The sequence below is a fragment of the Chamaea fasciata genome, unplaced genomic scaffold, assembly GCF_029207755.1.
Source record: "Chamaea fasciata isolate MVZ Bird 193981 ecotype frontalis unplaced genomic scaffold, bChaFas1.0.hap1 SCAF_1, whole genome shotgun sequence".
NCBI classification, from domain to species: domain Eukaryota; kingdom Metazoa; phylum Chordata; class Aves; order Passeriformes; family Sylviidae; genus Chamaea; species Chamaea fasciata.
This window is the reverse complement of record NW_027094086.1, coordinates 217660-239694: the sequence shown is the minus strand read 5'-3', so window position 1 is coordinate 239694 and position 22035 is coordinate 217660. Positions and strand designations below refer to the sequence as shown.

At 58.5% G+C, this 22035-nt stretch overlaps 1 protein-coding gene across 11 annotated transcripts in view; it reads left to right on the top strand.

Annotated features, from left to right (window-relative positions):
* Window positions 1-22035, top strand: part of SCRIB (scribble planar cell polarity protein) — a 106233-nt gene that overhangs the window by 36310 nt on the left and 47888 nt on the right. For all 11 annotated transcript variants that reach the window (XM_066200984.1, XM_066200906.1, XM_066200735.1 and 8 more), the window contains exons 17-20: window positions 11657-11746; window positions 12321-12398; window positions 20093-20407; window positions 21113-21193. In XM_066200984.1, the coding sequence (XP_066057081.1) occupies window positions 11657-11746; window positions 12321-12398; window positions 20093-20407; window positions 21113-21193 (564 nt within the window). The remainder of the gene's footprint in view (window positions 1-11656; window positions 11747-12320; window positions 12399-20092; window positions 20408-21112; window positions 21194-22035) is intronic.

The window sequence follows — 22035 nt, the reverse complement described above, 5'->3', positions numbered from 1 at the left end:
CACAGTTTGTCATACTGCCGTCACATTCCTTACAGAATTTAACGCAGCCCCAAGAGAAAAGGGGCTGCTGATTGCTGAGTGTGTGTTCCCTAATGCTAAACCAGAATCATGAGCTGGAGGCTGAAGGTGTTGGAGCAGAACTGGAGGGACACGGCCCAGGTCGGGTGCCGCCGGAGCTCCTGTGGCTGTTGGTGCCCGGGGGGCTCTGCCGCGGGGGAAGAGTCGCTGTGTTGAAGTGTGTGATACCTGCTGGTGGGTGCCTGGATTCCAGGGCCGGCTCTGTTCCCGGCATTTTGTCTCCATCCCCGTCTGCCTTGCAGGGTGGCTGCACTGGGATGTCGAGAGGCTTTGAGAGGAGAAAAGCAGCACACTGAGCACCTGCTTGATGGCACAGGGTTAGACCTGAGCTCTGTTTTCAGGTAGTTCTGATGGAATAGCCTGGAAAGCTGCTGGGCAGGTTACATGGACAGTGGAAGGAGGGTCCCAATTGGTGTTTCAGTGCCTGATGATGCTTTGCTGTAGCAAAAGCTGGTGCCAGCCACATCCCTGGGTGTGCCCAGCCTTAACCCATGTCCTGCAGAGCCCCTGCAGCTCCAGGAGCTGCAAAAAGCTTCTGTGCTGCCAGAGCTGGTGCTGCAGGGGGGACACGGGCAGGATTTTGTCTCTGGCTCTGCCCAGGGACAGAGGGAGCTGCCATTCCACTCCCTGGGAAGGAGGGAAGGTTCCCAAAGGTGCTGGGTGTCTTCTTTGCTGCTGCTGCTGCTCAGGTGTCACATCCTGTTGCTCTGCAGTCAGGAGTGAGTCAGGTCTTCTCCTTGAAGGAACCTCATCCTATGGGAGCTGCTCGGGAACGAGTTTGCATTGGAATGGCAGCCTCAAGTCTAGTGCCAGTTTGGGTTTGCCAGTGGCAGATGTGACAGCACAGCCTGGTCCTGGAGCATCCCCTGCTCAGAGGGTTTGGTTTGGGAAAGGCTCCACGTGTCGTGTGGAGCATCAGGATGTGCTGGGAGCCATCCCATGCCTCCTGGAGCATCCCAAGCTCAGAGGGTTTGGTTTGGGAAAGGCTCCACGTGTCGTGTGGAGCATCAGGATGTGCTGGGAGCCATCCCGTGCCTCCTGGAGCATCCCAAGCTCAGAGGGTTCAGTTTTGGGAAGGCTCCCTGTGTCGTGTGGAGCATCAGGATGTGCTGGAAGCCATCCCGTGCCTCCTGGAGCATCCCAAGCTCAGGGCCTCAGCTGTGGAAAGGCCAGCACAGGCAGTGGGGAGCGCTGGGATGTGCTGGGAGCCATCCTGGCCTCTGCATGGGGCTGTTCTTGGCTGCTGCACACATGGAGCTCTTCCCCTCGCTCTGGTTTTGCCCTCACGGGGTGAGTGTGTGCCTCCTCAAGGCACCTCCAGGCTTGGAATTCTTACGTGGCAGGTTTGATTTTCCCACAATGTGCCCCGTAAATTTTAAACCCAGAAAAGTTTAACAAACCTCTTGTGTAGTGCAGGAGAGGTCGTGCCACCTGTTTGCTCACCTGGCTTGACTGGAATGTGACAGAGTGGAGTTTTTTGATGTCAGAAAGAAATACAATATTCCCATTTGTCTGGTTTAATTTTTGAAATGATCGAAGTTCCTACTGAGCAAAGGAAAATGTGCCATATCTTCTGTTTTATTTCGTCTGGCTTTTCACTCACTGCCATCAAGATGTTTTCATTACCTTTTCCTACTGGGTTGAAGGGCCCTCAGTGTTTTTTATGGAGTCACAGAATGGCTTCGGTTAGAAGGGACCTTTGAAATGTCACCAAGTGCCACCCCCCTAACACTGGCAGAGGCACCTTCCACTGTCCCAGGCTGCTCCCTGCCCTGTCCACCCTGGCCTTGAACACTTCCAGGGGTGGGGCAGCTGGAGCAGTGTTCTGCCACCTTTCCCAGGCCACGACCCTCTAGTTTGGAGGTGAGTTTGTGGTCTCGAGGTGGGTTTGTGATCTCTTCCTGTAGATGTACAGCTTCACCTCTGGGCCTGTGTTAAAGCACGATTTGGACACGAGTCACCCACAAAGTGTCAGAGACTGCAGGCTGATTTTTGTGGTTGCTGCTTGTTCGTCATCACTGATCCCTGTCTCGACCCCGAGTTTTGTCTGGTCTGGAGCTCTCTGAGCACCAAGGAGCAGAGCGTGAAATGGTTTCTCACACAAATGCACTCCCACCTGCAGTTTCCTTTCCCTGCCCCAGGAGTGGGGCAGGATCAGTTTAGTTCTGCTCTGTCCCGCCATCATCTCATGGGCCTTCACGAAGAGACGGAGCAGCAAGCAGCAGAAAAGCGACTGATGGAGAGAAAATTACACGTTTAAACACAGTGCTGCAGCAAATCCAGCTCTCCCTTCTGCACCAGGCAGATTCCCCGTGTGTAACAGGCTTTGCTGCTCGCAACCAGGGTTTTGTACAAAAGTCAGGCATCGCAGGACCCCCCGTAGAAATTACAGGGGCTGTAGCATTTGCCTGCCTTCAAACTGGCCCCTGTTTGCTGCAGCGTGTTCTGACTGTGCCCGTCAGCGCAGGAGAGCAGGAACTCCCGGAAAGTTCCAAGAGACCGCGGTGGGAAACAATCCCCAGCGTGGATGCGGGCGCCGGAATGAGGCCAGACTGGGATAGGTTGGCACTTCTGGAAGATACGGTTGAGCTGAAAAAGGGCTGTGCTCAGGAACAGCAAGGCCGAGTCTGCAGGAAGGTAACAGATGATTTGGGAGAAGTGCTGAAGTCAAGTCTCCTGCCAGTACCGGCAACCCAGCACTGTGCTCTCGTTAGTAAGTCAGTCACTTTTTATTAAATACAGATCGTTTCATCCTGTCTCACAGTGTGTGCACACACAGAGGTTCCTCCTCCAGGGAGAGCCCCCAAACTTCTCCATGGTTCTGCTTCTGGACTGATTAGAAAACTTATTTAATCTGTCATCTGTTAGTTCGTTGTTCTCATTGTATTTTATCTTGTCCGGTCTCTTCCCTGCTTGTCTTGGATTTAATTCTGTGGAGGCCAGTCCTGACTTTTTCCAGCTTTCCTTTTGCTGGATTAGAGACACCCAGTTCCTCTGGTGTTCTCTGGTAAGAGGAGTTTTCATTTATTCCCTGCCTTTCTTGCTGCCTTTTCTTGCACCTGGTCCACCTGAGCTCGGCTTTAGTGGCTACAGACAACATGAGAGAGTTTATCCAGACCTCAGTTCACTAAATTCCATACTTGTTTTTCCATTTCAAATGTGGCAGTTCCTGTTCCTGGATGGGAATTCTGTTTAGCCACCTTTGTTCAAATCTTTTTTGTACCTTTAGCTTTTCTTCCTGCGTCCTTCAGGACTTGGGGAGGTTTGGCCTCCAAACGAGGGGCACTTAGGGATGTCTCTGCCTGTGTGTTGTGGAGCAGGTGATGCCAGGTTCAGTGAAAGTTCTCCATATTTTCCACTGTTCCTTGGATAAATCCTTCCCTCCTGCAGGGCCTGCCCTTAGCAGCACGGTGCTGAGGTAGATTTTCCCCCAGTCTTTCTAGTCTTGTCATTGTATGTTAAATGATGGGCAAAACAGGCCTTTAGAAGAGTCTGAAATTGCAGGGCTGAGGAGAGTCTCCGGTGGAATTTCATAGTGGAAATTACAGTGCAAAAAACCGACCGCTCCAAGGATTTCAGCACACAAGAGGGGTCAGTAAGAATAGGAATAAAAATTCCATGCTGCTGAAGGGATGGAATAGAATGTGTTCTAGCGTTACCCGTTCCAGCTGAGTCAGGGTGTAAGTTTCTGTCCTGATCCTGGTTCTGAAATGGTTTGAGGATCGGTGGCTTTGGACAGTGCTTTTTGCTTCTCTTTAAGCATTTGAGTGTTCTCATTTCCTGAGGGACCCTGTCCTCCAGCATTCCATAGTTTGGCCAGCCCGGATCCTTGCAGGATTCCCTTCTTCTTCTGTTTCTGTGCCCGTGATAGAGCTGGCTCCCAAAGGTGAGAAGAAGGAAGTGCCAGCTTCCCAAGTCCCAGTTTCTGTCGTTCATGGATTAAATAACTAAGCCTTGAATCATGAGGCAGCCCAGGCTGGAGGGGCCTCAGAAGGCTCCGGGTTTTGTGGGGAAGGAGCCTTGGTGAGGTTATCAGCACTCTGGCCGTTGCATCCAGGGATGCGGCTCAGCACCTCCCAGTGGAGTTTGTCCCAGTGAAGGATTGTTTTCACTGCAAACATTTCCTTCGTGCACCACGATGAAATCATTCCTTTATATAGGCACACAGCAATACTCCTAATCTCGACGTGGCTCTGTAGCCATGGCACACAGCCGTCAGTCTCGTGTGATATGTGAACGTTCATGTGTCTGTGGGAACCTTGGGGTTTATTTATGCCTCAAATGGGACCGTATTTCATGTTTCGAAAAGGCGTCCTTGCTTCCTTCTCCCTCTGGGAAACGAGGTCACTGTCCTTGAGCCGCCTGGTGAGGGGATGTGCAGGAGCAGAGCAGCACCCAGAGCATGGCAGGCCCCTGTCCTGTCTGTCCCCAGTGCTGCTGTCCCCAGTGGGGCTGTGGCAGGCCCCTGTCCCCTCTGTCCCCAGTGGGGCTGTGGCAGGTCCCTGTCCCCTCTGTCCCCAGTGCTGCTGTCCCCAGTGGGGCTGTGGCAGGTCCCTGTCCCCTCTGTCCCCAGTGCTGCTGTCCCCAGTGGGGCTGTGGCAGGTCCCTGTCCCCTCTGCTCCCAGTGCTGCTGTCCCCAGTGGGGCTGTGGCAGGTCCCTGTCCCCTCTGTCCCCAGTGCTGCTGTCCCCAGTGGGGCTGTGGCAGGTCCCTGTCCCCTCTGTCCCCAGTGCTGCTGTCCCCAGTGGGGCTGTGGCAGGTCCCTGTCCCGTCTGTCCCCAGTGCTGCTGTCCCCAGTGGGGCTGTGGCAGGTCCCTGTCCCCTCTGTCCCCAGTGCTGCTGTCCCCAGTGGGGCTGTGGCAGGTCCCTGTCCCGTCTGTCCCCAGTGCTGCTGTCCCCAGTGGGGCTGTGGCAGGTCCCTGTCCCGTCTGTCCCCAGTGGGGCTGTGGCAGGTCCCTGTCCCCTCTGTCCCCAGTGCTGCTGTCCCCAGTGGGGCTGTGGCAGGTCCCTGTCCCCTCTGCTCCCAGTGCTGCTGTCCCCAGTGGGGCTGTGGCAGGTCCCTGTCCCCTCTGTCCCCAGTGCTGCTGTCCCCAGTGGGGCTGTGGCAGGTCCCTGTCCCCTCTGCTCCCAGTGCTGCTGTCCCCAGTGGGGCTGTGGCAGGTCCCTGTCCCCTCTGCTCCCAGTGCTGCTGTCCCCAGTGGGGCTGTGGCAGGTCCCTGTCCCCTCTGCTCCCAGTGCTGCTGTCCCCAGTGGGGCTGTGGCAGGTCCCTGTCCCATCTGTCCCCAGTGCTGCTGTCCCCAGTGGGGCTGTGGCAGGTCCCTGTCCCCTCTGCTCCCAGTGCTGCTGTCCCCAGTGGGGCTGTGGCAGGTCCCTGTCCCCTCTGTCCCCAGTGCTGCTGTCCCCAGTGGGGCTGTGGCAGGTCCCTGTCCCCTCTGTCCCCAGTGCTGCTGTCCCCAGTGGGGCTGTGGCAGGTCCCTGTCCCCTCTGTCCCCAGTGCTGCTGTCCCCAGTGGGGCTGTGGCAGGTCCCTGTCCCCTCTGCTCCCAGTGCTGCTGTCCCCAGTGGGGCTGTGGCAGGTCCCTGTCCCGTCTGTCCCCAGTGCTGCTGTCCCCAGTGGGGCTGTGGCAGGTCCCTGTCCCCTCTGCTCCCAGTGCTGCTGTCCCCAGTGGGGCTGTGGCAGGTCCCTGTCCCCTCTGTCCCCAGTGCTGCTGTCCCCAGTGGGGCTGTGGCAGGTCCCTGTCCCCTCTGCTCCCAGTGCTGCTGTCCCCAGTGGGGCTGTGGCAGATCCCTGTCCCCTCTGTCCCCAGTGCTGCTGTCCCCAGTGGGGCTGTGGCAGGTCCCTGTCCCGTCTGTCCCCAGTGGGGCTGTGGCAGGTCCCTGTCCCCTCTGTCCCCAGTGCTGCTGTCCCCAGTGGGGCTGTGGCAGGTCCCTGTCCCCTCTGCTCCCTATGCTGCTGTCCCCAGTGGGGCTGTGGCAGGTCCCTGTCCCATCTGTCCCCAGTGCTGCTGTCCCCAGTGGGGCTGTGGCAGGTCCCTGTCCCCTCTGTTCCCAGGGCTGCTGTCCCCAGTGGGGCTGTGGCAGGTCCCTGTCCTGTCTGTCCCCAGTGCTGCTGTCCCCAGTGGGGCTGTGGCAGGTCCCTGTCCCATCTGTCCCCAGTGCTGCTGTCCCCAGTGGGGCTGTGGCAGGTCCCTGTCCCATCTGTCCCCAGTGCTGCTGTCCCCAGTGGGGCTGTGGCAGGTCCCTGTCCCCTCTGCTCCCAGTGCTGCTGTCCCCAAAGGTCTCGTTTGGGGTTCTCTGCTTTGCACTGGTTTTGTGGAGGTGTCCAGTGAGAGGTCAGTGAGGTGCTCAAGCTCCTCTGCGCTGTGCCCACCATCTCTGCCCTTCAGACACCCTTTCCTTTGGGAACTGACCCTGCTGAAACAGAGGAAGGAATAACATCAGAGCCAGGAAACCTCCAGCCCATGTCCAGGGGCTGCTCTCCTGCCAGGGCTGCTTTTCCTCAACGTTCCTTTTCCACTGTCTGGGGTTAATTTAGCTCTCAGCAGTCACACAGCAATCTCCCACCTCCCTTTTGCTCACCGTTATTTTCAGCCTGTCTCCTTGTCCCCATGAGTTGTCGCTGACCAAAGCCAGACAGATTTAGCTCTTCTCATCTTTCCTGGTGAATCAGTGCCTCCAGCTCCTGCTCTTCCCTGTCCCAGCTGTATGCACCCAAAGGGAACAGGATCCCAGAATTATTTAGGTTAGAAAGGACCTCCAAGACCATCAAGTCCAACCCCTGGCTGACCCACACCTTGTCACCAGACCAGAGCACTGAGTGCCACATCCACTCGTTCCTTGAGCACCTCCAGGGACGGCGACTCTGCCACCTCCCTGAGCAGCCCCTGCCAATGCCAGGTGACCCTTTCTGGGAAGAAATTCTTCCTGATGTCCAGCCTAAACCTCGAGGCTCTATGGCCGTTGCAAACTGACGTGTTATGTTATGTTATGTTGCGCTGGGTGAATGTGTGTCAGAGTGGAGTGACAGGAGCTGAGGGGACAGGGACCTCAGCAGGACAGAGGGATCCTTTCACTGGTGGGTGCTCAGCTCCCGCCACTGTGGATCAAGATTTCTGGGCTGTTCATGCCCTTGTAGGAGGCCCCGTGGAGCTGCCATCCATGATTTTGTCTGATCCTCTCCCATTCCTTTTAAACGTTTCAGTCCCACAGAATCTAGTGGCAATAAATGATGTCATTTACTTGAGCTTTGTATCAAAAAGTATTTTAGCCTGCCACTGATATGTCACTTGGTATCTTATTGAGTTCCACTGGATATCCCTAATTCTTCTGTGGTTACAGACATGGAATAATCATCTCCTATGAAGTTGCTAATGGCATGAAAAGATGGAAAGGGTCTGTCTTCCCCTCCTGAATTGGAAGGCTCCCAGCCTCCCCTCATACGGAATTATTTCAGTTCTGTCTGCTTTAGAGTAAAGCCACGCCTGGTACATCTTGACAGAACCCAAATTCTTGTTTCTCTCCCCGTGACTCTTACCTGGTTCTTGGCTTGTACAGCACACACCCGTACCAGCACTGGGGGACGTCAGTGCCAGGTCTTGGAGCACAGCTTTGCACAAGGCTGCCTGGTGAATCTTCACTTCATCAGCCAGCTCTGGAGTCTGCTCAGAATGGAAGAGTTTGGGGTTTGAGATACCTCGTTTTCGTAAAATGCAGCTGTTTCTCAGGAGAGCCATTTGTGTGCCTGCTCAGAGCCATGTGTGTTCCTCGGCTGCTCGTCTGGAATGGTGCCTGGATGAGGAGCTGGTGGTCACAGGCATCATTCTGTGTAGTCCCTCACTCCATCAGCACAGCATAAGGGGTCTCAGAGTAAGAAAAGCCCAGACTTTTGGAAATGCTCTATAAACATCCCAGAGATCTCAGGCAAACGTTGGGACTCTTGAACACAGGTCTTTGTCCAGTCCTTTTGATTTTTGAAGAGATTATTGATGGTATTTAAAGGATTCTTTGGCTGCTGTTGTAGTGGGATCCCTCACCTGCACGTGGCACCTGTCCCTCGTCACACGTCTGTCCCAGCATGAATCCAGATTATTTACTGCAGTGTGCATTTCCTGTGTCAGCGTGATAGTCTCAAATAAATCTTTTGGAAAGTGTAAATGTGAGGATTGGACACCGAGACTCAGGGAATCAGTAGGGTTTGAAAAGACCCTGAAGATCAGCAAGTCCAGCCATCAACCCAGCACCACCACCATGTTCATCACTAAACCATGTCCTCAGGGGCCACATCCACGTGTTTTTTGAGCACTTCCAGATATGAGGGCTCCACCCCTGTCCTGAGCAGTCCATGCCAGGGCTGGACAGCCGTTTACAGGAAGGAATTTTCCCAGTATCCCACCTAAACCGCTCCTGGTACAACTTGAGACTGTTTCCCCTTGTCCTGTCCCTTGTTCCTGTCCCCCATCTCGTTCCACCTTCCTGTCAGGGAGTTGTAGAGACTGAGGTGGTCCCTCCGGAGCCTCATTTTCTCCAGGCTGAGCCCCCCGGCTGCCTCAGCTGCTCCTCGTGCCCCAGACCTTTCCCCAGCTCTGCTCCTGTATCTGGACTTGCTGATGCCCCTCAATGTCTTTCCTGTAATGAGGCCCCAGAGTGACCCCAGCTGTGTGCATGCACATGCACAACCCTTCCTAAACTGGTGCCTGTGCTGGCAGAAACCTTCTGTCTCCTGGGTGTGCAGCCCCTGAGCCCCACTCCCGTGGCTGTGTTTGGAGGAAGAACTTGGTCTTTCAGCTGCTCTCAAGTACAGCAGCTCTGGGCTTTGTCCTTTGGGTCCCTTCCCACCCAAACTGTTCCAGGATTCCACGTCAAAAAAAACCAATTACACCAAAAAACCATGTGAAAACTGGGTTGAGGCGGCCCCGGTTCACGTTTGGCATGTGCCCAAAGGGGCACGGGCAGAGCCACGGGCAGGACTGAGGGGAGGAGGTAAAGCTGCTTCCCTGAGTGGTGTTCAGTCCCACTGGTGGTGGGTGGGTTCCCGGTGGGAGCCCCGGGGGAAGGGTGGCAGCTCCGAGCGGATGTGGCAGCTTTTCCAATGTGCCCCCTTTCCCCCTGGCCCTGCAGCACGTTCCTGGCAGGGCTGGAGCCCTGTGGAGGAGCTGGGAGTGCGGCGTGCTCTCCGTGAAGGTTTGTCCTCTCTGCAGGGAGTTTGGATGGGAAGCAGCGCAGATCAGATCATCTGAGATGGGCTGTGGGTGGATCCCTGCCTTTGGGGGGAAAAACACGGAGTAAAATACGCAGTAAAGTCCCTGGCAGGAGCAATGGCAAGGAGGGAGCTGAGCTGTCCCTGCTGGGGCTGCTCTGTGCCGTGGTTTCAGTGCCACTCCAACATCGTGGCAGTCCAGGCGGCCCAGGAGCAGCCTTAGGAAGGAGGAGCTTTGGGGAACAAACAGCTGAAGTGCAGGAAGCAGCCTGAGCTGCAATGTGAAGGGCCCTTACAGGCTGCTGGGTCCACGTCCTTCCTCTTGAGGCTCATATTCACATCAGTTGCTCTTTGCACAGACCTCAAACAAACATCCCCCAATTCAGTTTCTCACCACAGTGTTTTTTGTAGGAGAGCTGATTTGCTTTGGAATTTGAAATCTTCTTTTCAGCCTGTATGTGATTATATCTAGTTCAAGCCCCTTTGCTACAGTCGTCTCAGTATTTTTGATGTCCTGTTTTCTTCTTGGTGTTCTGGTTTTCAGTGTACGTTGATTGAGAGAAGGTTCTTCCCCCTCGGGCCAGTTGGCTTTTCTGGCAAGATTCCCCATATTTTTAGACTGGTTTGCTGAATGTGTGAAATCCAGGGGGTCTGTGGTGTATCTCTCTGTTAGTTTACAGCATCAGCTTCCCATGCAGCTGGAAGTGACTTCCTGTGACCAGAGACACCAGCCAGCCCTCAGCCATTGTCCGAAATCATGATCCTGTCCAATGGATTCGGGCACTGAGCAGAACCGTCAGCTGTCTTCCTGGGAAATACCAGATCCTGCTATTAGACTAGTCTGTAATCCTTGCCTGAAGACCTGGTTTTCCATCACCCCTTAGCAGCTTTTGTGTTGAAGCAGAATTACACAATTTCCTGATCACCAGGATCATCAAGTCCAGCTTCTGGCCCTGCACAGAACAACCCCAAAAATCCTCCCATGTGCCTGAGAGCATTGTCCTAACACTCCTTGAACAACACAGATGTGAGCCTTTAGAGCATTTCTAGAGTCCGGTGAGTCTGGGTGGGAAGACATGGGCTTTGTAATTACTTCCCAGCAGACGTGGTCGTGCAAGAAGCATTTGCCTCGTCAGGAGCTGGTTTGAGCTGGGCTGTCTCAGGTGCGGTGCTGTCTCCGCAGTACCCCATTTCTGTCTTACTTGGGTATTCCAAAACTTGGAATTTTACTCAGTTTCTGGCCCTTGCACCAGAGACAGTGAAGTGATGGTAGGTGTAGAACCAGGGATTTCCCTGGGAAGATCCCAGAGTGTTCTGGTGTGCTGTTCACTGGGTGCCAAAGGACCTGGCAGAGCACCTCAGTTTATTTCTCGTTTCCTGCAGTGGTTTTTTTGTTTTAAACTTAGCAGAGTATGAAGCTCCACAAGGTGTTGGTTCTGTCATTGCAGAAGTGAAGGAGGGTTGGAAGGGAAGTGTTGAGGAAGGTGGTCTGCTTCCTTTGCTGCCCGTGCTGTGGCCATGTGGAGCTAACACTTGACGTCTCTGCAGCAGCCTCTCTCCGTCCCGGGCTTTGTTTCCAAAGAGGTGACATGGAGGACAGCAAATCTGGTTCTCTAGAGGAGTCTGTGCTCATTTCTGTCACTTACCTCACCAGCCCCTTGGTCCTTGGCCCTGAGAGAGTCCTGTCTATCCTGTTCCTTTCCCTGTGTCCTACCACATGCTCCCTGTCTTCCTTCTCGCAACTGTGGCATTGTGAATGGTTCATGCTGGTGTCCTCCAAAGAAACAGCGTCAGGTCAAGTCCGATCAGCTGTTGGCAGTGGGCATAACTGGGTGTGTAGAGGTGGGAGGTAGGAAGTAGAAGACTCGTGGATTGCTCAGCTGGGGCAGAGGGAGGCAGAGGATCTGGACAGCGCAGATGGGGTTTTTTTGGAGCTGTGTGTTGATTTCCATCAATACAACAAAGCCAAGTATCCATCCCGAGTATTCCGGACAAGGTGCCATCCTTGTCACTGCAAACCACGCTGGGGTGACCTGGAATCCCCCAGTGGGTGATGGAATTACCCTCCAAGGGGCCAGGCGGGGGTGTGAACGCTGCCCCTGTCCTGTGACCCAGCTCCAGTCCGTGGCTGCCCGGTTTGCTTTGTGGTGGAACCCCCTTCTGCCGTGTCCATCACGAGCGGGCTGACCGTTGGGTCGAGGCTCAGCCGTGGGAAGGGATTTAAGGGATTTGTGCGTTCCGTGCATTGTGGCGGTGCTGCCTCCGAGGCGTGAGCGCCACGGCTCCCCCGGTGTGCCAGCAGGTGTCTCGGAGTTGCTGTTCTTTGTTAAAAGCCTTGTCCCGGGTTGCCCTGACCCATAACCACTGTCCCTTCTGCTTCCAGCTGACGCTGACCATCGTGCGGCAGACGGGGGGGCTGGGCATCAGCATCGCGGGGGGCAAGGGCTCCACGCCCTATAAGGGGGACGATGAGGTAAGGCCCGGGCCGTGTCGCTGCTGGGGCGCCTGCTCTGGGGGCTGCTTCTCCACAGCCTGGGTGTCCTTGCGCTGGGAGCGTTTCGGGGCCGGGTGGGAGCAGCCCCGAGTGCCCCCAGAGCAGGAGGTCGGCGGGGCGGAACAGGCTCGCCCCTGAGCCAGGATGGTGGGACCTGGAGCAGCCGTGGGCGCAGAGGGTTCCTTCCCCGCTGTGTCCTGGGACACAGGGTGTGGGGTTGTTCCCCGCCCGGTGCCGTCAGCTGCGCCGTGTGCCAGTTCCGCTGGAAGAGGGTTCAAGTGTCCTTCCCTGCTGCTGTGTCTGACCTGGGGCGGCCCTGCCGTGGGGTTTCTGTCCCCCTTGTCACCTTGGGGTAGCCAAGGGGCGGTGAGGTCTCTGCTCCCTTTTCCCAGCTCCTGAGCGGGTTGATGTGGTTGCCATGTCCCCTCATTCCGGGATTTCAGGACTGGCCAGGGAGTGACCCCTCTCCCTGGAGCTGAGGGGGCTGAGGGCTCTCTGCACTCCAAAGGGGCCAGGAGTGGGCTCTCCATGTAACAGACGGTTTTGTTTCCAGGGCATCTTCATTTCCCGTGTGTCTGAGGAGGGTCCTGCAGCTCGTGCAGGGGTCCGTGTTGGTGACAAGCTTCTGGAGGTAAGGGCTTGACTCCCGTGACAAAACAAATGCTTCTGATAACGTGGAGCGGAGGTGTGAGATGGTTGGGAATGGGCTTGCATCACACGTGTTCTAGACCAAACTGAGCGTTAGGAGATGTGTAAGAGCTGAACAAAATCCTCAGAGACAGTTGTTTAATTTATGTTTCCGTGAGCCTTTTATTGCTTTATAAGCTCCTGCACTTAACTCTGGCCCAGCTCTGAAGTATTGTGTGACCCAGGTGGGAAAAAAAAACTTCCCCAGCAGGCTGGGCTGTGCATACCTGGGCAGGGCAAAAGTGAACCCCGTAAAATCACTTGTTACCCAGGGAGCCAGCCCTGGGAATTGTTTGGGTGGGAAGGGACCTTAAAACTCATCCCAAGGGCAGGGGCACCTTCCACTATCCCAGATTGCTCCAAGCCCCATCCGACCCAGGCTCTCCCTTGTGTGCCACACTCAAGATGACCTGCTCTGTGACATTCCCCACACCGAGGGACTGTCACACTCACAGCTCCAGGTGTTTCAAGGGTGTGAGCAGGTGGATGGCCCTTCTGGAAGACGAACAAGGGTCAACCTGAGTTGTGTTGAATTTTGTTGGTGGAGCTGCTCCTGTGGGGGGGATCATCTGTCTGGGATGTTGCCTGTAGGGATGATACAGGTGTAGGGAATTTAGGGCTCCCAGTGGGGAAAGCATTCCTCTGAAAGGGCCTTTCCTTGGATTCCCTGGCCTGGGACAGGTAGCAGGTGCTGTAAGAATGCAGGAAAACTTCCCAGAGGTCTGGACACACCTGTGGGAGCAGGGCCCGGGTGGGGCAGGGCTGAGCCAGTTCCTCAGGCAGCAGTGGCTGAGCTGGGGCTGTGTGAGAGGAGGTTGTGTGTGAGGATAGGGCTGTGTGTGAGACTGGAGCCCCGTGTGAGACTGGAGCCCTGTGTGAGACTGGAGCCGTGTGTGAGACTGGAGCCCCGTGTGAGACTGGAGCCGAGTGTGAGACTGGAGCCGTGTGTGAGACTGGAGCCGAGTGTGAGACTGGAGCCGTGTGTGAGACTGGAGCCGAGTGTGAGACTGGAGCCGTGTGTGAGACTGGAGCCCCGTGTGAGACTGGAGCCGTGTGTGAGACTGGAGCCGTGTGTGAGACTGGAGCCGTGTGTGAGACTGGAGCCCTGTGTGAGACTGGAGCCGTGTGTGAGACTGGAGCCGTGTGTGAGACTGGAGCCGAGTGTGAGACTGGAGCCCCGTGTGAGACTGGAGCCGTGTGTGAGACTGGAGCCGTGTGTGAGACTGGAGCCGTGTGTGAGACTGGAGCCGAGTGTGAGACTGGAGCCGCGTGTGAGACTGGAGCCGTGTGTGAGACTGGAGCCGAGTGTGAGACTGGAGCCGAGTGTGAGACTGGAGCCCCGTGTGAGACTGGAGCCCTGTGTGAGACTGGAGCCCCGTGTGAGACTGGAGCCCCGTGTGAGACTGGAGCCGTGTGTGAGACTGGAGCCGTGTGTGAGACTGGAGCCGAGTGTGAGACTGGAGCCGAGTGTGAGACTGGAGCCGTGTGTGAGACTGGAGCCCTGTGTGAGACTGGAGCCCCGTGTGAGACTGGAGCCGTGTGTGAGACTGGAGCCGTGTGTGAGACTGGAGCCGAGTGTGAGACTGGAGCCGAGTGTGAGACTGGAGCCGTGTGTGAGACTGGAGCCGAGTGTGAGACTGGAGCCGCGTGTGAGACTGGAGCCGCGTGTGAGACTGGAGCCCCGTGTGAGACTGGAGCCGTGTGTGAGACTGGAGCCGAGTGTGAGACTGGAGCCGCGTGTGAGACTGGAGCCGTGTGTGAGACTGGAGCCCCGTGTGAGACTGGAGCCGTGTGTGAGACTGGAGCCGAGTGTGAGACTGGAGCCGAGTGTGAGACTGGAGCCGTGTGTGAGACTGGAGCCGTGTGTGAGACTGGAGCCGTGTGTGAGACTGGAGCCCTGTGTGAGACTGGAGCCCCGTGTGAGACTGGAGCCGAGTGTGAGACTGGAGCCCTGTGTGAGACTGGAGCCGTGTGTGAGACTGGAGCCCCGTGTGAGACTGGAGCCCCGTGTGAGACTGGAGCCGAGTGTGAGACTGGAGCCGTGTGTGAGACTGGAGCCGTGTGTGAGACTGGAGCCCCGTGTGAGACTGGAGCCGAGTGTGAGACTGGAGCCGAGTGTGAGACTGGAGCCGTGTGTGAGACTGGAGCCGTGTGTGAGACTGGAGCCCCGTGTGAGACTGGAGCCGAGTGTGAGACTGGAGCCGAGTGTGAGACTGGAGCCGTGTGTGAGACTGGAGCCCTGTGTGAGACTGGAGCCGTGTGTGAGACTGGAGCCGTGTGTGAGACTGGAGCCGCGTGTGAGACTGGAGCCCCGTGTGAGACTGGAGCCCCGTGTGAGACTGGAGCCGAGTGTGAGACTGGAGCCGAGTGTGAGACTGGAGCCGTGTGTGAGACTGGAGCCGTGTGTGAGACTGGAGCCGAGTGTGAGACTGGAGCCGTGTGTGAGACTGGAGCCCCGTGTGAGACTGGAGCCCCGTGTGAGACTGGAGCCGTGTGTGAGACTGGAGCCCCGTGTGAGACTGGAGCCGTGTGTGAGACTGGAGCCGTGTGTGAGACTGGAGCCGTGTGTGAGACTGGAGCCGAGTGTGAGACTGGAGCCCTGTGTGAGACTGGAGCCGTGTGTGAGACTGGAGCCCTGTGTGAGACTGGAGCCCCGTGTGAGACTGGAGCCGTGTGTGAGACTGGAGCCGTGTGTGAGACTGGAGCCGTGTGTGAGACTGGAGCCCTGTGTGAGACTGGAGCCGTGTGTGAGACTGGAGCCGAGTGTGAGACTGGAGCCCTGTGTGAGACTGGAGCCGTGTGTGAGACTGGAGCCCTGTGTGAGACTGGAGCCCCGTGTGAGACTGGAGCCGTGTGTGAGACTGGAGCCGTGTGTGAGACTGGAGCCGTGTGTGAGACTGGAGCCCTGTGTGAGACTGGAGCCGTGTGTGAGACTGGAGCCGAGTGTGAGACTGGAGCCCTGTGTGAGACTGGAGCCGTGTGTGAGACTGGAGCCGAGTGTGAGACTGGAGCCCTGTGTGAGACTGGAGCCGTGTGTGAGACTGGAGCCGTGTGTGAGACTGGAGCCGAGTGTGAGACTGGAGCCGCGTGTGAGACTGGAGCCGTGTGTGAGACTGGAGCCGAGTGTGAGACTGGAGCCCCGTGTGAGACTGGAGCCGTGTGTGAGACTGGAGCCCTGTGTGAGACTGGAGCCCCGTGTGAGACTGGAGCCGTGTGTGAGACTGGAGCCGTGTGTGAGACTGGAGCCGAGTGTGAGACTGGAGCCGAGTGTGAGACTGGAGCCGCGTGTGAGACTGGAGCCGAGTGTGAGACTGGAGCCCCGTGTGAGACTGGAGCCCCGTGTGAGACTGGAGCCCGGTGTGAGACTGGAGCCCCGTGTGAGACTGGAGCCGCGTGTGAGACTGGAGCCGTGTGTGAGACTGGAGCCGTGTGTGAGACTGGAGCCGTGTGTGAGACTGGAGCCGTGTGTGAGACTGGAGCCGTGTGTGAGACTGGAGCCGTGTGTGAGACTGGAGCCGTGTGTGAGACTGGAGCCCCGTGTGAGACTGGAGCCCCGTGTGAGACTGGAGCCGCGTGTGAGACTGGAGCCGTGTGTGAGACTGGAGCCCCGTGTGAGACTGGAGCCGTGTGTGAGACTGGAGCCCCGTGTGAGACTGGAGCCGAGTGTGAGACTGGAGCCCCGTGTGAGACTGGAGCCGAGTGTGAGACTGGAGCCCCGTGTGAGACTGGAGCCCCGTGTGAGACTGGAGCCGAGTGTGAGACTGGAGCCCCGTGTGAGACTGGAGCCCCGTGTGAGACTGGAGCCCTGTGTGAGACTGGAGCCCCGTGTGAGACTGGAGCCGAGTGTGAGACTGGAGCCGAGTGTGAGACTGGAGCCGAGTGTGAGACTGGAGCCCCGTGTGAGACTGGAGCCCTGTGTGAGACTGGAGCCCTGTGTGAGACTGGAGCCGAGTGTGAGACTGGAGCCCCGTGTGAGACTGGAGCCGTGTGTGAGACTGGAGCCCCGTGTGAGACTGGAGCCCCGTGTGAGACTGGAGCCCCGTGTGAGACTGGAGCCGAGTGTGAGACTGGAGCCGCGTGTGAGACTGGAGCCGTGTGTGAGACTGGAGCCCCGTGTGAGACTGGAGCCGAGTGTGAGACTGGAGCCGTGTGTGAGACTGGAGCCCCGTGTGAGACTGGAGCTGAGTGTGAGACTGGAGCCGTGTGTGAGACTGGAGCCGTGTGTGAGACTGGAGCCGAGTGTGAGACTGGAGCCGCGTGTGAGACTGGAGCCGTGTGTGAGACTGGAGCCCCGTGTGAGACTGGAGCCGAGTGTGAGACTGGAGCCGTGTGTGAGACTGGAGCCCTGTGTGAGACTGGAGCCGCGTGTGAGACTGGAGCCGAGTGTGAGACTGGAGCCGTGTGTGAGACTGGAGCCGTGTGTGAGACTGGAGCCGTGTGTGAGACTGGAGCCCCGTGTGAGACTGGAGCCCCGTGTGAGACTGGAGCCCCGTGTGAGACTGGAGCCGCGTGTGAGACTGGAGCCGTGTGTGAGACTGGAGCCCCGTGTGAGACTGGAGCCGTGTGTGAGACTGGAGCCCCGTGTGAGACTGGAGCCGAGTGTGAGACTGGAGCCGAGTGTGAGACTGGAGCCCCGTGTGAGACTGGAGCCGAGTGTGAGACTGGAGCCGAGTGTGAGACTGGAGCCCCGTGTGAGACTGGAGCCGTGTGTGAGACTGGAGCCCCGTGTGAGACTGGAGCCGTGTGTGAGACTGGAGCCCCGTGTGAGACTGGAGCCCCGTGTGAGACTGGAGCCGAGTGTGAGACTGGAGCCGAGTGTGAGACTGGAGCCCCGTGTGAGACTGGAGCCGTGTGTGAGACTGGAGCCCCGTGTGAGACTGGAGCCGAGTGTGAGACTGGAGCCGAGTGTGAGACTGGAGCCGAGTGTGAGACTGGAGCCGTGTGTGAGACTGGAGCCGAGTGTGAGACTGGAGCCGAGTGTGAGACTGGAGCCCTGTGTGAGACTGGAGCCGCGTGTGAGACTGGAGCCGAGTGTGAGACTGGAGCCGTGTGTGAGACTGGAGCCGAGTGTGAGACTGGAGCCGAGTGTGAGACTGGAACCCTGTGTGAGACTGGAGCCCCGTGTGAGACTGGAGCCCCGTGTGAGACTGGAGCCCTGTGTGAGACTGGAGCCGAGTGTGAGACTGGAGCCGTGTGTGAGACTGGAGCCAAGTGTGAGACTGGAGCCGAGTGTGAGACTGGAGCCCCGTGTGAGACTGGAGCCGTGTGTGAGACTGGAGCCGAGTGTGAGACTGGAGCCCCGTGTGAGACTGGAGCCCTGTGTGAGACTGGAGCCCTGTGTGAGACTGGAGCCGCGTGTGAGACTGGAGCCGAGTGTGAGACTGGAGCCGCGTGTGAGACTGGAGCCGAGTGTGAGACTGGAGCCGAGTGTGAGACTGGAGCCCCGTGTGAGACTGGAGCCCTGTGTGAGACTGGAGCCGCGTGTGAGACTGGAGCCGAGTGTGAGACTGGAGCCGAGTGTGAGACTGGAGCCGAGTGTGAGACTGGAGCCGAGTGTGAGACTGGAGCCCTGTGTGAGACTGGAGCCCTGTGTGAGACTGGAGCCGTGTGTGAGACTGGAGCCGAGTGTGAGACTGGAGCCGCGTGTGAGACTGGAGCCCCGTGTGAGACTGGAGCCCCGTGTGAGACTGGAGCCCCGTGTGAGACTGGAGCCCTGTGTGAGACTGGAGCCGAGTGTGAGACTGGAGCCCCGTGTGAGACTGGAGCCGTGTGTGAGACTGGAGCCCCGTGTGAGACTGGAGCCGTGTGTGAGACTGGAGCCCCGTGTGAGACTGGAGCCCCGTGTGAGACTGGAGCCCCGTGTGAGACTGGAGCCGTGTGTGAGACTGGAGCCGAGTGTGAGACTGGAGCCCCGTGTGAGACTGGAGCCCTGTGTGAGACTGGAGCCCCGTGTGAGACTGGAGCCCCGTGTGAGACTGGAGCCGAGTGTGAGACTGGAGCCCCGTGTGAGACTGGAGCCGAGTGTGAGACTGGAGCCGAGTGTGAGACTGGAGCCCCGTGTGAGACTGGAGCCGTGTGTGAGACTGGAGCCGAGTGTGAGACTGGAGCCGAGTGTGAGACTGGAGCCGAGTGTGAGACTGGAGCCGAGTGTGAGACTGGAGCCGTGTGTGAGACTGGAGCCCCGTGTGAGACTGGAGCCGTGTGTGAGACTGGAGCCGTGTGTGAGACTGGAGCCGAGTGTGAGACTGGAGCCCTGTGTGAGACTGGAGCCGTGTGTGAGACTGGAGCCCTGTGTGAGACCGGAGCCCCGTGTGAGACTGGAGCCGTGTGTGAGACCGGAGCCCCGTGTGAGACTGGAGCCCCGTGTGAGACTGGAGCCCCGTGTGAGACTGGAGCCCCGTGTGAGACTGGAGCCGTGTGTGAGACTGGAGCCGTGTGTGAGACTGGAGCCGCGTGTGAGACTGGAGCCGAGTGTGAGACTGGAGCCGAGTGTGAGACTGGAGCCGAGTGTGAGACTGGAGCCCTGTGTGAGACTGGAGCCGTGTGTGAGACTGGAGCCCTGTGTGAGACTGGAGCCGTGTGTGAGACTGGAGCCGAGTGTGAGACTGGAGCCGAGTGTGAGACTGGAGCCCCGTGTGAGACTGGAGCCGAGTGTGAGACTGGAGCCCTGTGTGAGACTGGAGCCGTGTGTGAGACTGGAGCCGAGTGTGAGACTGGAGCCCTGTGTGAGACTGGAGCCCTGTGTGAGACTGGAGCCGTGTGTGAGACTGGAGCCGAGTGTGAGACTGGAGCCGTGTGTGAGACTGGAGCCGAGTGTGAGACTGGAGCCCCGTGTGAGACTGGAGCCGTGTGTGAGACTGGAGCCGTGTGTGAGACTGGAGCCGAGTGTGAGACTGGAGCCCTGTGTGAGACTGGAGCCCCGTGTGAGACTGGAGCCGTGTGTGAGACTGGAGCCGAGTGTGAGACTGGAGCCGTGTGTGAGACTGGAGCCGTGTGTGAGACTGGAGCCCTGTGTGAGACTGGAGCCCTGTGTGAGACTGGAGCCCCGTGTGAGACTGGAGCCCCGTGTGAGACTGGAGCCGAGTGTGAGACTGGAGCCCCGTGTGAGACTGGAGCCCCGTGTGAGACTGGAGCCGTGTGTGAGACTGGAGCCCCGTGTGAGACTGGAGCCGAGTGTGAGACTGGAGCCGTGTGTGAGACTGGAGCCGAGTGTGAGACTGGAGCCGAGTGTGAGACTGGAGCCCCGTGTGAGACTGGAGCCGTGTGTGAGACTGGAGCCGAGTGTGAGACTGGAGCCGTGTGTGAGACTGGAGCCGAGTGTGAGACTGGAGCCGAGTGTGAGACTGGAGCCCCGTGTGAGACTGGAGCCCTGTGTGAGACTGGAGCCGAGTGTGAGACTGGAGCCCTGTGTGAGGTCTGGGCTGTGTCTCAGGGGAGGTTGTGTATTAGTTTGGGCTGTGTGTTGGTTGGTGTTCGCTGTGGCTGTGTATGAGGTCGGGGCTGTGTGTTGGTTGGAGCTGGGTGTTGATCCGGGCTGTGTCTGAGGGGCGGCCAGGTGTTGATGCAGGTGTGTCTAGGGGGAGGCTGGGTGTTGATCCGGGCTGTGTCTGAGCGGAGCCCGCCCCTGTCTCTGTCCAGGTGAACGGAGTGTCCCTGCACTGCGCCGAGCACCACGTGGCCGTGGAGGCGCTGCGGGGCTCGGGCAGCTCCGTGTCCATGACGGTGCTGCGGGAGCGGATGGTGGAGCCGGAGAACGCCATCACCGTCACCCCCCTGCGCCCCGAGGACGACTACAGCCCCCGGGAGCGGCGCGGGGGGCTGCGCTTCCCCGAGTGCCCCGAGGGAGCTCCGGCCACCGAGAGGTTTTCCACCTGCCTGATGCGCAACGAGAAGGGCCTCGGCTTCAGCATCGCTGGTGGCAAGGGCTCCACTCCTTACCGGGCTGGGGACACGGTCAGTGCCGATCCCCTGGCATCCCCGAATCTTCCTCATCCCTGGGCGTGCAGCAGTGCAGCCTGGCCCTGGGCTGGTGGGCCAGGTGGTCTCTGAGAGCCAAGTGCTCGTAACTCAGGGAATCGTGGAATTCCAGTGTGGTTTGGGTTTGGAGGGACCTTAAGCCTCACCTATTCCATCCCCTTGTCATGGGCGGCTTCCACTGCCCTAGGTTGCTCCAAGCCCTGCCCACCATGGCCTTGAACACTTTGAGGGATGGGACAGCCACAGCTTCTCCGGGCAGCCTGAGCCAGGGCCACACCACCCTCAGAGGGAACAATTCCTTTCCCATATCCCATCTAACCCTGCTCTCTGGCAGTGGGAAGCCATTCCTCATGCTGTCACACCAGGCCCTTGTCCAAAGTCCCTCTCCATCTTTTTTTATAGAAGGAGGGGGGCTGGGGCTCCCAATCCCTGCCAGTGACATCTAATCCTGCTGCTGCCCTCTTGGCACGGCTTCCAGGCTCTGGGCCACGGGAGGGCTTTGCTCTCAGGGGCTCAGGGAGCAGAGGGTTTGTGTGGAGTGGGGAGCAAACGGGAAGTGTCAGGGCAGGGGAAGGGTGTGTGGAGGGGAGAGGACTGACTCCTGCCTGGGAACGCGTTTGGAGAGGCAGGCTCAGGCGAGGGAAAGCCCGGGCTGCTCTGACCTTCCCGACCGTGCTCCAGGGGATCTTCATCTCCCGGATCGCGGAGGGGGGTGCAGCCCACCGCGATGGGATCCTGCACGTCGGAGACCGAGTCATCTCGGTGAGTGTGTGGGCGAGGAAGGGGCTGACCCGGCTCCCTGCCCTTCCTCCTGCGGGGGCTGCTTCTCTGTCACCGGAGCTGCATTTTGGGGGTCCTTTATTCAGCTCCTGGGAGAGCACGTAATTTGGGTGTTTCTCCCCTGTCTGGTGGTGGGTGCAGTTACACCCCCCCTTTCCCCAAGTGCTTTATGCAAGTGCTTTCCCCGGGAATGGCATGGAGGGGGGGGACACAGCAGCACTGCGCCAGCCCGGTGTCCCTCTGGAGCCTGGGGGGCTCAGCCACGGGGAGGTGGGGAGCTTTTGGGGCGCAGTGGGGTGGCAGGGTCTCCTGGAGCAGAAGGAGCTGCCCGGGGGTGCTGTGGAACAGTGCAGGGGGACCTCAGTGCTTCCCTGCTTCACCCGGAGCTCTGGCCTCGGCCTCCCGTCCCGTCCGCGCGGATCTCGCTGCTCTCACCTCGTGTCTCTGCTCCTGGTCCTCACTCCCCTCCTGCGGGAGCCTCTCCTCAACCTCCCGACCCTCTTCCCGCGCTCGCATGCTGCCTCTGAGAGGAACCTCCAGGTCCTGGTGCTGGTGGTGGGTTTCTGGCCCAGCTGCTGTGCTAAGAGCACGTGTTAGCACAGCGCTGGCGTGAGTAAACACTGATACAGCCTCGTCAGTGCTGGCTTCTGTCTGCTCTATCCCTGGGCTGGGGCTGTGCTGTATTTGCTCAGGCACGACGTTTTAGTGGAGCTGGGGCCCAGCTCTGACACTGGCGTCTTGGCAGGGAGCTTGAACTGGTAGAGCATCTCTCCCTCCCTTCTAGTGCTGCCCACTCTCCAGAATCAAGCCCTGACCACGATTAA